Raw genomic sequence first — 18,514 nt, 5'->3', positions numbered from 1 at the left:
TGAATCCTAGGAGAAAACAGAGGAAGAGATGATGTGGCTGCCACCACAGGGATATATTAGCCTCCTGGACACCATAGAGATGCTGTCAATTAATTTGCCATCATACAACTTGAATTTTCATTTGTCTGCCAGCTACACAGAACACCCTCTGCCTTATCTGAGATGTCTGCTGAATAAATTGTGGTTTTGTCTGCGCAGGTGGCGCCCAGTATCTTCATTAGTCCTTTCCTGCACATTTCTAATAGCCTTTCGGTACCTGCGTCGCCTTGTCTACCTGTCGTCTCCCCCCCACATTAAAACGGTGTCACCAGCAGAGTCTGTGTGCTCCGGATAGCTTCTGAAGCCACGAAAATCCCAGCATTCCTTCAGACTGCCTCTGACACCAGTCAGCTCCTGTCTGATGGGGCAGGACAGCCAAGGAAAATGAGCCTCCATCTCACAGGCACATGAGGAGTTGCAGCTCATGATTATTTACTTGCACATGTGTGCAGAGACTGTTTGATCCCATGGCTGGTGATTTTGTCATTTTTTTTCTTTACGTGAAGGAAATTATGACCTATATTTGACATTAAAAGACAACAGAATCTCTAAAGTTTCTAAAGTTTTATTGTATTGGGGCAAAATAACAGAAAAAATAAAGTAAAAAGGTAAATTTAGGTAAAATGCTACCTTTGATGACCAACACCTAAAATGTTAGACGCTGTCATTATCAATTTGATCAAAATTAGGATAAATTACAAAAGTAGTTTCTAAAAATTGAATATACTTCATATTTAGGTTTTGTCCACAACAACTCATATTAGTTATCTCCTGTATGACCGTATCAGTCCCATTGTGAAGAATGAACATTGGTTCATTTCAGGGTTGATGCAGTATTTCAATCAGATTGACTTTTTGAATTTGAAGGAGCCATTTTAGCTTGATTCTTCTTCTTTTTCATTCATTATGTTGCAGATATGCTTGCTTGATTAAGATTGTTCTTTCACATGACCCAATGTCAGCCAAGCTTCAGCTCTTTGACAGATGGCCTCAGATGTGACTCTGAAATACTTCAGTTTACAGAAGAATTCATAGTCAATTCAATCACCACATGATGCCCAGATCCTCTGGCTACGAAACAATCCCAAATATTTACCTGCTCATTAGTATGCTTGACAGTTGGTATGGGGCTTTAGCTTGAATTCTGTGTTTTTTGCTAAATGTGGTATTGTGCAGTAAAATCAAATGTCTTTAATCTATTTTCATCTGTCCAAAGAACACTGTTCCAAAAGTTACGTGTTTTTTCCAGTTAAAATTAAAAATCTAAGTTGTGTTGTCGTGTTCTCTTTGTAGAGAAGAAGCTTCTGTTTTAGAACCAAAGTGTAAGCCACATTTCATGCGTATTTTATGCAGCCATTGCAAATTTGAATAAGGGCAACAGCAACCAATATGTTTGTATAGATCTGATAAGTTGTTTGTTTGCACGCGTGGCAGGGTTCTGCTAACGGCCTTACAAAGGTCTTGTTAAATTTGGTGTTAAATGTAGCAGCCAAAAAAAAGTCCCTTTCTCTTTTTCCCTGTTTTGACTTTTTTAATGTACCACTTTTCTCTTCAGTGGAAAATCTTGCATGTACAACAATGCAAAATGAAACTGCTTTCTACATTAAAGCAGACAAAAGCAAAAATATCCTGTTATGTGGTGAGGTAAATTAGCAGGCAATAGATTCTATACCTATAAACAGATGTATCCTACAAATCTATTACAGACTCCTTTCAAAGATTTTATTTTTAGAGGGAAAAAAAGAGCCAGTGGCTGTTTTATGTAAATGGGGTTCGTGGGGTTTTGATTGTCTGTGTAACCCACATGTATATGTGTGATACTGTTAGTGGTATTTTATTTCTGTAGGATTTTGTTTTGTTATTTAATGTTCCCAGAAATTCAGTTTATATTTTCATTTTGAGTTTTCTTGTCATACCAGAAACCGCCAGCAGGTGGCTTGTGAGTTACACTCTGGTTTAGACAGCAGAAAAATTATTAGAAGAAGAAGAAAAACCGTAGCTGGCTGTAGCACGTTGTGCGAATTACTGCATGCTATAAGATAAATTCTTGATTAATTCCGGTAACGGTTAAGAGAAAAGAAGATCCGTGACCTGATCCCTGGCAGTAAAACACAATTTTACTGTGATTTTTCTCTGGTGAGTGTTGTAACGTGTTTTTGCAACCGAAATTAAGCTAATGCTAACTGGCGTCACAGGCATTACTGCTCATATATTCCGACAAGGAAGGACAGAGAAACGTAAATAAAACCAATCGGAGAAACGTGTGAGATTAAAATGATGATTTTCACTGTATTGCATTTTTTGTTATGTACAAACTAAGAGGTCGGATACAGTGTGATACGTTTGTTTTGCAAGCTTGCCATTAGTTGAATATTATTTTTGTGATAAATGGAATTTATCACTTCCTGCATACTTTTGAAACTTAATAGTTAATTAAGTTCTATATATATGCAGGTTGGTTTTTTTAGAACCCCCATTCAACTTTGAAGACTGTCCAGCTGCATAACATCGCAGGCCTGGATTGGATTGCTGAGCTCCAGGTTTCAACCCAAGACCCAGGACTGCTGGAACCGCCGCCTATTTTGCACTGGATAAGATAAGATTTTTTTTGGATCCGAAGAAACACATGGCCATTTAACAAAGACTTGACTGACTGACTTAAATTACTGAACAAAAGAAAACAAAACTTCCAAAGGACGAACTGAACTATAAGGAATCTGAACCAAAGAAAATACACTGCCTGATATAAAAAAGGTGGACACTTTATGTTGAACAAAAAGGAAGGGAAAAAAACTGTACAGTAACATTCTGTTTCAAGTTGTATTAAATAATCTGTTCATTCTTGATAATATGGTTGTTTGTGCTTATTATCCTCCTTTTTGAACTTAGAAAGATAGACTAACTGTAACTTCAACATTGAAATCTAAGTTTTCTCAACTTATCTATCCGTAAGTTACACTAGTTGGTTACATAAGTGGCGAGCCAGCCAGGAGGATTTTAGGCTATAAACAATCAACATAAATGATTGATTAGCGATCAGTGTGATCAAATATTGTCTGATAATAACCAGACAAAATATGGCTTCTGTTGCTGACATTGGTAGCGAGCATGGTGTAAATGACAGAAAATCAATCCTTTTGAAGGGCATACTTGATGATGACACAGATGAAGACATTGTAGAGGCTGTATCATTATATGGTAGTGTCAGTAAAATAGTGAGACTCAAAGGCTTTCAAGTGATTGTTGAGTTTGACTCAGAAGAGTCGCTAAAGCTCATCAGTTTCCCCTCTGTGCTACAGTCTCCTAAGAACCCAGTCTCAAAATGGTGTTTGGACAGAGTTGAGGTTTTAACTACTCCCACACAATCACAGTCAGCCATTGATGAAAACCCTGAAGCCACATGTTCCTTTAAAACTGTGCAGAATGAACGGGGTAGCTCAGATAGTACGGGAAGTGAATCAGACAGCAGTGGATCATCTGTTATATTCAGTCCTCAAAAGTCACCACCTCCACCCAGTAAGCCATTAAAATCTGCCTCCAAATCACAAGGTGGAACAGAGAAGCTTAAGAGGACAAGAAAGGGACAGGCAGTACGACCAAAAGAACAAGCCAAGGGCACTGCCACAACCCTAGACTCTGACATACTAAACCCACCAGATGTGCAACGAATAATAGTGGAGCATGTCATTAAGAGTGAAGCTACGACAGCTCCAGGCTCCAAGAGACTGCGTTCCTTCTCAGGCAGAGTTCCTAAACCGCCTGGTGAAGTGGATTTTGAAACATGGTGTTTACATGTTGAACTTATGTTTCAGGATGGCTATACAATGGATGTGCAGCGACGACTGATTCTGGAGAGCTTACTGTCGCCCGCAGCAGACATTGTAAAACAACTAGGCTCTCAGTCACCTCCTCAAGACTATGTAAAACTCCTCCAGTCAGCCTATGGCCTTGTTGACGACGGGGAGGAGATTTTTGCCAGGTTCCTCAGTACTCATCAGGACGCAGGTGAGAAAGCATCTGAATACATTCAGAGACTGCAGACACTTCTCAGCACTGCGATCAGACGGGGTGGTGTAAGTGAGGCCAATGCTAATAGACAACTTTACAAACAGTTTGTGCGTGGTTGCTGGGACCAGACTTTACTGTTGACCCTGGAACAGAAACTGAGAAATGATCCTGCCCCAAATTTTTCAGAGCTTCTTCTTGAATTAAGAACTGAAGAAGAAAGAAGATCTTTAAAAGTAGACAGAATGCAACGTCACCTTGGAGGGTTTAAAGCAAAACCTCTTGCCCAGTTTCATGGCATTCCAGATCCCACCCCCACAACTAATCAAGACACAGATTTAATGCAGAAGTATATATCAGAGACTGAGAACTTAAGGAAACAAGTGGCTGAACTTAAACTACAGCTAACTGAAAAAAGAGCCCAAAGACGAAAGAAACACGAACAGAAACATGCCAGTGCTTCAGAACCTCAACCACCACATTTTACAGAACTGCAAGCACATCAACCTGTACACAGGTCAGCTCCAAAAGCGTGGTTTTGTTTTAAATGTGGTGAAAATAACCACATTGCCCGAGAGTGCATCAATGCTCCAAACAAAGACCTTGTTGATAAAAAGAACAAAGAATTAAAGGCGAAACAGCAAGAGTGGCAAGCTAAATATGCCCCAGCTTTAAACTGGACAGGGTTTCAGTAGAGGGACGCACTGAGACCTTACCAGAGTTTAGTCCCAATTCGGAGCAAAGTCCAAAGCCAGCACAAGATAACCAAGAGAATAAAAGACTGAAACAAATAGATGACATTACCAACTCCTGTTCAGCATTATCGGAGGAGGCTCTTTTGAGTGCTCTGGTTGGATCAAAACGTACTGCTAGCTTGACTATTGATGGGGTTCATAGCGTGTGTCTTCTAGATTCTGGCTCCCAGGTAACCACAGTATCAGAGACATTTCACAAACTACACCTACCTGCACGCCCGATTCAGTCTGTGGCCAAATTGCTTGACATAGAGGGCGCAGGGGGTCAGCAAGTACCCTACTTGGGATACATAGAACTCAATTTGTGTTTTCCAAAAGAGGTTACTGGGAGACCTGAGGAAGTGAATACCCTAGCACTCATTGTACCAGACTGCAGATCAAACCAAGAGATTCCAGTTCTCATTGGGACAAATGTTTTGGATGTGCTTTATGAGACATTCACATCCTACAAAGAGTCAGACACAAGTGTCAGACATTGTGACAGCATTCCAGTGATCCAAACCATGTTCAACAGGATCAAGGTTGATAAGAGGAGTGGTAAAACAGGAAAAGTCAAGCTGTTGAGCAGGAAATGTGTCGCAGTACCAGCTGGTGAAAAAGCTGTATTGACAGGCTATGCCAGACATGTTGATATAAACCCAGGTAGTCCTCTGCTAGTAGAATCCGCAGCATCATGCTTGCCTGGGGGTTTCCTATTTTGCAACTACATTATGACAGCTCCCTCAAAGGCTTCCTTTAAGCTTCCTATTCTGGTCAAGAACGAGAGTGCTCATACAATCAGAATCCCTGCTGGTCAAACAGTGGCTGAACTGTATGCCCCCTTGTCAGTGTGCTCTTTAGCTTCAGGCTTGAGTAGCAACACAAGGACTAGCTCTCAGCCTCCCAAGTCTGTTGCTGAGTTTGATAACATCAACATCACTACAGACAGCCCACTTAAGTTTGACTTAACTGATACTCCTCTCTCCGAAGAATGGAGGCAGAGAATTATGGAAAAGCTCAACTCAATGTCAGATGTTTTTGCCATGCATGATTTGGATTATGGACACACAACTGCTGTGAAGCATCACATTCGACTTTCGGATGCAACTCCATTCAAACAACGACCCAGACCTATACACCCCTCGGACTATGAAGCTGTCAGACAGCATTTAAAAGAACTTTGTGAGGGTAACGTTATTCGTGAATCTGAGAGTCCATTCGCATCACCGATTGTGGTGGTTAAAAAGAAAAACGGGGCCATTAGGTTATGCGTCGATTACAGAAAATTAAACAATCAAACCATCAAAGATGCATACGCCCTACCAAACATTGAAGAAGCTTTTTCAGCCTTAACAGGCTCACAATGGTTTTCTGTTATGGACTTAAAGTCCGGATATTATCAAGTTGAGGTTGAGGAAAGTGACAAACATAAGACAGCATTTGTTACTCCTGTGGGATTTTGGGAGTTCAATAGAATGCCCCAGGGAGTCACCAATGCGCCTAGCACATTTCAACGTGTTATGGAAAAGTGCATGGGAAGTCTCAACCTCAAAGAGGTCCTAGTCTTTCTAGACGACCTCATTGTGTTCTCAAGTTCATTGGAGGAGCATGAGGAGCGCCTCATGCGTGTCCTGTCAAAACTCAGAGAATTTGGACTCAAACTTTCCCCGGACAAGTGCCATTTTTTCAGGAAGTCTGTTAAATATCTCGGTCACATTGTCTCGGGGAAGGGTGTGGAGACTGACCCTGAAAAAATAGCTGCCCTCACCACCTGGCCAAAACCCAGAAACATAAAAGAGCTCAAATCGTTTTTAGGGTTTGCAGGCTATTACAGGAGGTTCATTAAGGACTACTCTAAAATCGCAAGGCCCTTAAATGATCTCACTGCAGGTTATTATCCCCCCAGAAAGTCTAACAGAGCAGGAACAAAGCACAGCTCTACTATAGATCCAAGGAAACCTTTTGATGATAAGTGGACTGCAAACTGTGACGAATCCTTCAACACTCTGATACATAAACTGACAACAGCTCCAGTTTTAGGCTTTGCAGATGCTAAACAGCCCTACATCCTTCATACGGATGCAAGCATTCATGGACTTGGTGCAGCTCTTTACCAAGAGCAAGATGGGCATCTGAGAGTAATAGCTTTTGCAAGCCGGGGTCTGTCCAACTGTGAAAAAAGATACCCAACACATAAACTGGAGTTCCTTGCCCTAAAATGGGCAGTAACGGACAAGTTTTTCGATTACCTCTATGGTGCCAAGTTTACTGTTGTGACGGACAATAACCCTCTAACATATGTCCTGACGTCTGCCAAGTTAGATGCAGCTGGTCACAGATGGTTGGCTGCACTTGCCACCTTTGACTTTCGTATTCAGTACAGGGCTGGAAAATCAAACCAAGATGCCGACGGTCTCTCCCGCAGACCTCATGTACAAGATGAAATGGACAACTCTGCTAAAGATGAGGACGACCGTATTGACCGGTTCATGTCTGACATCACTCAGAACATAACTGTTTCTCCAGAAGTAGTACGTGCAATATGCCAACGACACATTGTCCACTCAGAATTTCAACCACAGTCTGAGTTGCCCTTCCTTGGCTTTATTGAGTGTGTTGCTATTGATGCAAATGCTATTCCACCAGATTACAGCCACACAGACAATTTGCCTGGCTCATGCACTTTACCACAAATGTCTCAACGTGACTGGGCTTTAGAGCAGAAGAAAGACCCATCCATCAGTAGGGTCATAACCTTGCTAATGGGGGGGAGGAGACCACCTCACAGGACGCAACAAAGGGAAGACAGAGAAGTCCAGCTCATGTTACGGCTATGGGACCAACTAGTTATGAGAGATGAAGTGCTTTACCGGAAAAGACTTCTAAATGGTGTACCATCTTTCCAACTAGTTCTGCCGAGGACTTTTCGAAATGAGGCTTTGGACAGCCTACATGACTGTATGGGACATATGGGTGTAGATCGCACCACAGATCTGGTTCGTGCACGCTTTTATTGGCCACGCATGCTCACTGACATAAACAACAAAATACACACATGTGAGAGGTGCATCAGACAAAAAGCCAGAGCTGAACACAGTGCCCCTTTGGTGAACATTTGTACCAGCAGACCGCTGGAGCTAGTCTGCATGGACTACCTGTCCTTGGAATCTGATGAAAAAGGGTCAAAAAATATACTCGTAATCACTGACCACTTCACCAAGTACGCAGTGGCAGTACCCACAGTTGACCAAAAAGCAAAAACCGTGGCCAAAGCCTTGTGGAATAATTTTTTTATTCACTACGGCCTGCCGGAGCGTTTGCATAGTGATCAGGGCCGGGATTTTGAGTCCACGCTGATCAGAGAGCTATGCAATCTGCTTGGAATAAAAAAAACAAGAACGACTCCTTATCATCCACGTGGAAATCCTGTGGAAAGATTTAATAGGACACTCCTTGCCATGCTGGGCACCTTACAAGAAGAGGATAAGTTAAGGTGGAGAGATTTTGTGCAGCCATTGGTGCATGCCTATAATTGCACAAAAAATGACACGACTGGATACTCACCTTATCAGCTCATGTTTGGAAGACAACCAAGCTTACCCATTGATATTGCATTTGGACTCGACAAGCCTACTGGGAGGGGCGAAACACATAGTCAGTATGTAAAAGGCCTCAGAGACAGTTTGACAGAGAGCTACAAAATTGCTATTGAACATAGCGAAAAGACTGCCTCTTACAACAAACAGAGATTTGACAACAAGGTGAGGGAGTCTAAACTCGAAGTGGGAGATCGTGTGTTAGCGAAAAATGTAGGTCTCCGTGGTAAACACAAGATTTCCAACAGGTGGACTAACACTGTTTACAAAGTGATCAAACAGATGGAAAACCTCCCTGTTTATGTAGTAGCTCCCTTTGATGATGTGGGTCCAGAAAGAGTCTTGCATAGAGACTTGTTACTGCCCTGTGGTTTTCTGTCAGTTGCAAAAGAGCAACCTGAGCCCGTAACACAAACCCAAACAAGGAAGTCTAAAAGACTACAGTCAAGTGCAACAAAAAGAGGTGCTGGAAATGAAGTTCCAGAGGATTCGCTGCTGGACAGCGAGGATGAAGATGTGGAGTATTATTACTATCCTCCAATAAAGATGGTGACTGATGTTGGAACCCGAAACGATGATGAACAGGACAGAGACATGCAAATTGGATCTGAAGACCAAATGTTGGACATAAATGAACTTGCCAGTGAGAGAACAGAAACTGACAATACAGAACAGGACGTGACAAACGAACATGTTTCAGTGCCATCACTTAATCCTGAAGCTTCACCATTTGAGCCACAAGAGCCAAAAGAGACCATATCAGAAGAGCAGCAGCTCAAGGGTGAGTTAACCCAGTCACCCACACCTCGAATGTCCATCCAACCACCAGACCATGTCATAATAGATATTGACAACCCTGAAACATCTGAAACTGTTATCCCTATTGGAACGGACAACCATGAAGAGAATGTTGAAGTACGGAGATCAACAAGAGAAAGAACCCATCCCAAGAGACTCACCTACCCATCCTTAGGAAACCCACTTGTGGTAGTTATGCAGTCTTTACTTAGTGGCTTAGACAAAGCACTACAAATAGCCCTTGAACGTGACTTTTATGCCCCTGTATTTGATGCTTAGGAGATGTTGACATGCAGGGACGCATGCAATTAATGGGGGGGAGGATGTAACCCACATGTATATGTGTGATACTGTTAGTAGTATTTTATTTCTGTAGGATTTTGTTTTGTTATTAAATGTTCCCAGAAATTCAGTTTATATTTTCATTTTGAGTTTTCTTGTCATACCAGAAACCGCCAGCAGGTGGCTTGTGAGTTACACTCTGGTTTAGACAGCAGAAAAATTATTAGAAGAAGAAGAAAACCGTAGCTGGCTGTAGCACGTTGTGCGAATTTCTGCATGCTATAAGATAAATTCTTGATTAATTCTGGTAACGGTTAAGAGAAAAGAAGATCCGTGACCTGATCCCTGGCAGTAAAACACATTTTTACTGTGATTTTTCTCTGGTTGGTTTTTTTAGAACCCCATTCAACTTTGAAGACTGTCCAGCTGCATAGCATCGCAGGCCTGGATTGGATTGCTGAACTCCAGGTTTCAACCCAAGACCCAGGACTGCTGGAACCGCCNGCCTATTTTGCACTGGATAAGATAAGATTTTTTTTTGGATCCAAAGAAACACATGGCCATTTTACAAAGACTTGACTGACTGACTTAAATTACTGAACAAAAGAAAACAAAACTTCCAAAGGACGAACTGAACTATAAGGAATCTGAACCAAAGAAAATACACTGCCTGATATAAAAAAGGTGGACACTTTATGTTGAACAAAAAGGAAGGGAAAAAAACTGTACAGTAACATTCTGTTTCAAGTTGTATTAAATAATCTGTTCATTCTTGATAATATGGTTGTTGTGCTTATTATCCTCCTTTTTGAACTTAGAAAGATAGACTAACTGTAACTTCAACATTGAAATCTAAGTTTTCTCAACTTATCTATCCGTAAGTTACACTAGTTGGTTACATCTGCATGTATGAGACGAATCATGAGGCTCCTTTACTGTACGGATGGCACCCCACGGTGGAAAATACTTTGAAAAAAGCCTATTTCATACCCTGTAACAAAATTTGAGGTATTATTAGACTTATTAAATATTAATCTGCTGAATCTTGAGCTTTGAAGGCAGCTGCGTGACACTTGCATGCCCCCACTGGTCAGCTGCCACCGCTCATGAGACAGCCAACAGTTAGATGCCACAAAAACAACTTTCACACACAAATTAACACAGACACTCTCACACATGCTCTCACCTCCCAAAGCTCACATCTCAGCCCTCTCTTCATTTTCTCGATGCTCACACTCAATTCTTACATGTTCACCTAAATCTGCTGAAGAGGGCAAGCCTCCACATGACAACATATCCCATCGGCCGGGCTGACGAAAATTAAAACGGCTAAGGTGACAGTTGGGACAGATATCTACCGCTTAAGCTGCTATAGATAATGCACGGGATCTTGCATTATTAACTAGGTTGTTCAAGCCTGGCGCAGACGTCAGGATGCATTAGATCTGTCTGGTCTATCAATACTGACAATGGAGCTGTAACTTTGTGTGTGCAGCCAGTAGATAAGCAGCGAGGACTGGGCTTGACGTGGAGTTGACAAAACCCTGTGTGATGTGGAGAGTCTCTGTTGACAGAACACTGGAAAAAAGCAGTTATGTACAAATCATGTAACACTGAAAAAGTCAAATCTCACCCGTTGAAGCAAAAGTCGTATTTATATTTTAACTTTTACTTTTATCTGTATTTTTGCAGAGCAAAAAAGGAAAAAAAAACTGTTACTCTCATATCTGTGTTGTAAATAGGAAGCTTGAGTCAGAAGACAGACTAAGAGCAGATTTAGAAACCAGTCTTGGAAGGATGGTGGTGACAAATTTAAGAAGTTAAAGCAAGAGTCAGCTCAAACACATTGCTTTGTTCATAAAAATCAGGCTTACTGAAAGCCCCAACAAGCAGTGGCACCCAGTAGCAACCAGACACTAAGCACAAGTATATACATCAGTGAGTTGTGTACATGCTGATCTCTGATAAGCAAAAGACAGAAACAGGGTGCTAACAAATCAAAGACAGGTTTTCTGTGGTGCAACTCAGGCTTTATAGATTAGTCAAATGATATACTGATCACAAGGAAAGCTTTATCCTGCATCTGAAACACAACTGTTTGTAAAAAAACACCCATCATGTTTATGTCTGCCTTTGTGTGACATCAGAATTGGATATAAGGAAAGTTATAAAACATTGTCACTTCAGCTTCTTTCTTCAGCTCATGTTTACCACTAAAGCAGAACATATTAGTATGTTTCTCTGCCAACATAAAAAAACATATTGAATCTGAACATCAAACTTAAGAAAAGAAACAACAAAGCCTGACAGGAACTGCAGAGACTGAATAAAAAGTGGTGAATCATTAATGAAAGAACAGAAATCAATAGAAAAAAAATGGCATGAAATAAAAAGTTGGATCCATTGTGCCAATGTTTTTTATAATTTTCTTTTAAAAAGCATAAAGTCAAGTTATATTTTCTTGTTAATTTGCACAGTGGCTGTTTTTAATATTTAATCATAAAGTTAAAAAAAACTGACAATATTCTCCACTGAGAAAAATAATCAGAAAGAAAATCAGAAAGAAAATTAAAGACAAAAAAGGTGGAACTAATCAACTGAGTATTGATTTAAAGAAATAAATTTAAATATTGTGAATAACAGTAATAATTCTAACTATCAAACATAATCAACTTTAATATGATTTTTGTTTGTTTTATTTGAACTTGTTCCAACAGCCTTGATAAACTGATAACTCCTATAAGCAGTAAGGAGTCAATTAAAATAAAGTTTAAATGATCATTCATTTATTCACAAGTTATAGTTGCAACAATAAATAGCTAAAAAAAAAACTTGTCACCTTTTGAACGTTTTGCATTTGGAAACATGAACAAAGTCCCAAGATTATTTAAAGTTCTGACCAGTGTTATGTACAGTACAGGTTTGTACAGGTTTGTGGAAAGCTTTTAACTTTTAGTCTTTTTAACTTGAAAATCACAGTAAATAATATCAAGTGATCATGAAAGTCAATCCCAAACAAATCTGTGTTTTTCTCAATCCGGACCAAATGTCTGTTATCATCATGGACCATGGGAGATCCAGAACTGAGTTAAGGTGGAAAAGCTCTTACTACTCATGAATTGTAGTACTGTTTTCAAACTGCAGGTGAGAGCAGGTTTGCTTTTTTATGTGTCTTTGGCATTCTTATCCATCATACAAGGCTGTGTGAAGTAGGGGTACAGAAAGTGCTGCAGCATCCCATGATGGATGCCACAGGAAGAGCATGGCCAATTACTTAGAAGAAGAAGAAACCTGAAAAAATGTAATTAAATGATTTCCTTAGAGCTGCATCTGGAGGCAATGCAGTTAACCTTTAACACCCTTCAAAAAGAATGTGGCTTTTTGCAGACTGTGTGAGAGTCATTCTTACAAAAATAAATGATGAAATAAATAATGAAATAATAACAATAACATCTTATTTTTGCAGCAACTTAGTCACATTTCCTTTTTTTGATTTAGAGCATTGTGCAAAGCATTTTTGCAGCATTAGAGCCTCGGTTATCGCAGTTACCTAAGCAGAAAACCCAAGGGGATCGCTGTGGTTTCTCTGGCTGTATTTTTTAGACTGGCTTCAATGCATCAACAATTGTGGTTTGGCCAGCTACAGCTTTTTCATTTAGTGACTGCAACAAAGTCAAATGGCATTTGATGAAGTCAGCTCAGTGTTTTGAATGAGTCAGTAGTGATGCAACACATTGCTCGGTTACAGATGAGCTTGCCAGCTAAATCATGAACATTTCAGGTTTTAACCCTAATCTTTAAATCATTGATGATGAATGACTCAACTCTCAACTCGTGTCTTGTTCCATGTTGTGTTTCTTTAGGAACCTCATATTTCCTGGAATTTGTTGATCATTTAATTTGAATTCCTCCTGGATACTATAAAACAATCACCAATTCTTCACTTTGCATTGAACCAGAACACACAAATAAGCATGTTCACTCGATAGCTTTTGGCTCAACAATTTCAATCAAAGGAGATTTTTGCATGCTTTGAAAGTGTGCAGTAGCAATTAAAATGTATAATTCATACAGACAATTATTGTCTCCTGAAAATGTGCCAGTTTCATGCAACAATCTCATTAAAAACAAAGTTGAGCCTGTTTATTTATTCTGTCATTATTTTCAGAGTTTGTTCCAACAGATCAAATCACTGCAAGGTCAGATCCAAATAAAAAATAATGCACAAACACACAAGCGTACATTTCATTGCTAACTTTTTGTAAATAAAGCATACTGCATAACCTGACAGCAATACACAAACTGTGCAACATCCCATAATGACAAAAAAGTTGCTACCCTCCAGGATGGAAGCTCATTAGAGGCAAGAGAGACATCATTCATCCAAATGATGTTCTACACTAATCGGTGTCTTATCTGGGTTTATAAAACAAAACAAATCCAATGATTGGAACCAGGATCAGCCTTCACCTGAATCAGCCACTTGTTCTTGGTTGGTTTAAGTTAAGTACAATAAACAAGCTTAGTTAGCTTTGAATTATTAATAAAAAAAATGGTGACTATGACTTGCAGTTTAGGCTTGTGTGTGAGGCAGGGATCTAAAATGGCACAGCAGGTCCCTGGCATACAGGATGCCCATATGTCAGCCCTGCAGGGAATTTAATTTATGTCCCCCTGTCCAGTTTGTGTGTGTGTGTGAATGTGTGTGTTTCTGGCTCTTAGCTTGATTTCCAAGCATTGCAGGTAGGAGCAGATGTACTCTGTCCTGGCCTCAGACAGGTGGACATACAGAATGGCTGAAATGATCCCTGAGGATAAACAAATCAGTCAGGCAAACAGGGTAAATAAATTGACTAAATGTGACAAAATACTTGGCTGAAAAAAATCATATTTTATCGGTTTTATTCACTATTTAATACATAATATTTAGAAAATCGGTTTATAAAAATCTTCATCCTGTTGATTGGCTCAGTTTGTGTAATCTGTTAGGAACTTCTTTTTTCTTTTTGTTGTAATTTGAGGTTAGTGTTCTTTAATTTTTTATTGACATTTTTAAAGCTGTTGTCACTTATGAAATCTCTGTGACCAAGGAAGTTTACAAAAATAACCAAAGATGACCAAACCCATCAACTTGGCTCTTATACAAATACTGTATAACAACCTGTTTCACTGTTTGTCGTTAGATCAATGAGATAAATAAACACAAAACATCCAAATCTACATTTGTAATGAATCCTTTGATGACTTGTTCTCAATATGTGCATCCTTATTTACATTTAGTGTAAAATAATTTTATAGTTAATGACAAATTCATCTGTTAATTTTCTTCACCTGCCTCTTCTTTCTGACGGGGAAATGATGTTTATCTTCAGCAGTCACTGTGAAAGAGCCGGGGGACACCCTGGACAGGTCACAAGTCAATCACAGGACCACTTAGAGACAAACAATCATTCATCAACAAACAATGTAGAGTTATCAGCTAACCTAATATGCATGTTGTTGATCTGTGGAAAGAAACCAGAGTAAACTTGTGCATGCATGGTAAGAACGTACAAACTCCACCCTTAAAGGCCCCAGGCAGGGAAGTGATCCTACAACCTTCTTTCTGGGAGGTGACAGCACTAACCACTGCTCCGCTGTGCCACCCCCTGACACATGCAGTAAAATTTGATGTCATTTTAGTGGGATGGTGATAAAAGAGTCTGCATATTGTTGGAATTGAGGGCAAACAATTATGAGAATCAAATAAGGCATGCAAAAAAAGCAACATTTTTTTTTAATATCATATCATCAAATTTCCAGTGTCATGCTAAATTATATTTTATTCAGTTTCTGGGACCCAGTTCTCAGAGACACAGCCATGGTACCTCTGTTCTAAGCATAATTCTACATAACAGAACTGAGTCTCAAGGTTGATAGAATAAAACGTTTTAATGTTTCAGATGCCCTGCTTGTATTTCTCACTTAAAAAGTTACCCTGAAAATACCTTTGCAACTTAAAAATAAAGAAGAAAAGTCTTTTACCTTGCTGTTTTTATTTGTTCTGAAGGCAGCACTTTAAAGAATATTATATCATGTTAATCTACATACACTGTGAAGGGGAAAAGAGAAAAGACAAAGTAGTTCAAACTACTCTTTTGGTTTTTTTTACTGATAAAACCTTTTCTCTCAGGAGCTAGGTGCTACCTTTTCCTTGTAGTGTTCACTTCAGTTCAGTCTCAAACATATATATATATATATATAAATAAATTCTGACTTAGGTAAAGGCTTGCATTTTTAAAGTGTCTGATTTTGGCCTCAGGGAACAATGGCAGTGGGCATAAACAGAAGACCAGCACCATCAGCTAACTCAAAGCCATTCAGACCATCACAGTGTAACGGCATAGTGGATACATGCAGTTCTGGCATGTGAAGATAAGTAATTCTGCATTAAAAGACTTCTTTACAATTAGCTTCAAAATGTAGCATGTTAGGAAACAAGCAGCTAAAGTAGGTCAAAGGTTTGTTTACTTTAATAAATAGTTTTGTCTAATATTTATGCAGGAGATAAAAGCTAGCCTTATTTGACATACAAATAAAGATCAGTTTTGTGTTGGCAAAGGTAGACTAGCTGTGGCAGCCATTTTGATTTGGGTTGACTCCAAACATCAATCAGTTGTAGATGTTTCTTCAATGAGTAGTTTTTGTTTGTTTCATTCAAATATGTTCACTAGTTTATGGGATATTTTGCTAAAGGTACTGACAAATGAACACTTACACACATACACACACACACATGCAAACATGGGCAAAAACCAAACACTGCCTTTAGTAGAATAATATTGTAATAGAGGAGTAATAAAGTTTTATTATGTTATATAATCTAATGAGTAAATTGGGAATAATCATAACTTTTTCCAGTTGCAACATCAGTATCGTCTTGAATTAAGTGTTTTGTAAGTCAGACAAATGTATCAAAAAAGAATGGAAAGAAAAACAAGTCAAAGAAGGACTGTATCTCTTAGGGATAAATCAGGAAATTATTTTAAATCAGCCTCTAAGACCTCCAATTTAATATTTAAAAAGTAAAACAAATATGTACAGTATATATTGCTATATTAGTTATGCAAATTGTTCTGCTTGGATGTGTTGTTTTGCACTGCTGATGTCACTATATCTTTTAAAAGAGAAACTCTATGGGCCCCAGAACACTAATAAAAGACCTTCACATTTCAGGCTGAGATTGATGGTAATAATGTTGTTAAATTGGTGTTTAAGAATCTATGACAATGGATTCAGTGGAGGATTGTAAGACAAAAACACCATATGTTTTGTTACAAATATACAAAGTAACTAAAATACTTATTTCAATTAAAGTCCTGTGTTTTCTTAGTCAAATCAGATCAAAGTGGTTTTGGTTTACTGAGAAAGTCTGTGGATATTTGAAATTGAACGAGAACATTTACTTTGCATGCAGCTTTATATGCTGGAGCAGAAGTTCTTCATTTTGTAACCCAGTTGTGTCTGGGTGATTTATTCAGTGACCACTGCAGCCCCTGTGGAAACTGGCCACCAATGATATGTCATGTCAGCGGAGCAATGAAAAGGAGCAGAGGAGAGAAGAAGAAAGGAAATGGGGATAAGCAGAGAAAGGACGAACATTAAACAAGACTCACATTTTTTCCCACTTCCAGCGACTTGATTAGCACTCTGTTCGCTCCTGCTGTCATCTCGCTTTAACGTCTCAAGCTGGAGTTCATTAGAAAAATGAGAGGAAATGTCAATGAGAAACAAGTCACCCTCTAATGCAATCAGACACACCAAAATACACTCTCTGTTGCTCTCTGGCTTTCTCATAAACACACTGATGCATACACAAAACAAACGACTCGAGCAGCATTATAAACAAGGCCGAGATCCAACTGGACTTTCTGTTCAAGGTTTGCAGAGAAAGTCATGTAATGAAAATTCATAAAAAGATATAACTACACATCCCAGAATAGCAACCAAAGTAATTGGCTATTATTTTTGTCTCCCACTCTGCAAAGCTGTGTGGAAGGTCACTGATTTAAGTAATAAATCATCAGATTCAAAACAGAAAGCATATTTACTCCAAGAATATCCTCTAAATCCATTTGAATAGAATGAAGCTGCTCATGATGACACATTCATGTAGTTTAAAATGATGAGAACTGATAGCATATCATGCTAATAACATGGCAGCAGAGCAGATGATGTGAAAACAATATAAGTAAAAATCTTGAAAAATGTTTAGAATATGATAAAAGTGATTGTCAGAAGTGGAATTGCAGCATCAAAATATGCTGCAAGGACAGCTGGAACTTTGAAACAGACCTTTTTTTTGTAATATGAAAGACAAAGACCAGTTCTTGTAAACTAATGTTTTAGTTTTTGGACAAAGACAACGGAAGTTAAGGAATCAACAGCATACAATTCAATGCAATTGCTCCTAAAGAATTTTGAACATTTTAAAGATCTTGAAAGATTTTAGCTAAAATTTATCACTTGCAGCGATTCAGCGATTCTGCCTTTCAGAGGTAAGAGCCTTTACAGCATGCTGGGCTGAAGATATAGATGCCCAAACTTAAACAGTGATTTACAGAACTAATAACAAAAATAAAACACCAGTAAACTCGAACTGTGGCAGATATTGTGACTTTTTTAACAATTCTGTAGTACATAATCCTACATGACTGGAATTTATTTACTCATCTAAATACTAATAAACATCTGATATGCTGCCATGTTGGGTCCATTTCTTTTTCCACCCCCTAATATAGAGTTTTTTGTTAACATATGTGAGGAGATCCTTCTGTCTGTGGCCCTAATAGCAGCTATATTTGCAACTATAAATGCAGAGTTTGGTTCTTGTTTTGCATGACCTCAGTTTATCTTTTGACATGATTACATAGCAGTATATGTAGTTTCCGAGATGATCTCAGGCATGTTGAATTATGTGTCACTGACTAGGCATAGGAGTGCAAAACTGGAGGAAAAAATAAAACACCAGATCAAATAATGGTGGTGCTGCATATTTACATATTTTGAAAATAATGTAAC

At 39.0% G+C, this 18,514-nt stretch overlaps 1 protein-coding gene across 1 annotated transcript; it reads left to right on the top strand.

Moving 5' to 3' along the window:
* The first annotated feature begins 1,917 nt into the window (after positions 1-1,917).
* Positions 1,918-9,531, top strand: LOC119617379. The gene is made up of 3 exons (XM_037977556.1): positions 1,918-2,175; positions 2,494-4,112; positions 4,970-9,531. The coding sequence occupies exons 2-3, from the start codon at positions 3,117-3,119 to the stop codon at positions 9,449-9,451; spliced, it is 5,478 nt and encodes a 1,825-aa protein (XP_037833484.1). The 5' UTR covers positions 1,918-2,175; positions 2,494-3,116; the 3' UTR covers positions 9,452-9,531.
* Positions 9,532-18,514: the final 8,983 nt, after the last annotated feature.

The sequence above is a fragment of the Kryptolebias marmoratus genome, linkage group LG9, assembly GCF_001649575.2.
Source record: "Kryptolebias marmoratus isolate JLee-2015 linkage group LG9, ASM164957v2, whole genome shotgun sequence".
In the NCBI taxonomy this organism is placed as follows: Eukaryota; Metazoa; Chordata; class Actinopteri; order Cyprinodontiformes; family Rivulidae; genus Kryptolebias; species Kryptolebias marmoratus.
The sequence above is the reverse complement of the archived record's forward strand: the minus strand, read 5'-3'. Positions and strand labels throughout refer to the sequence as shown.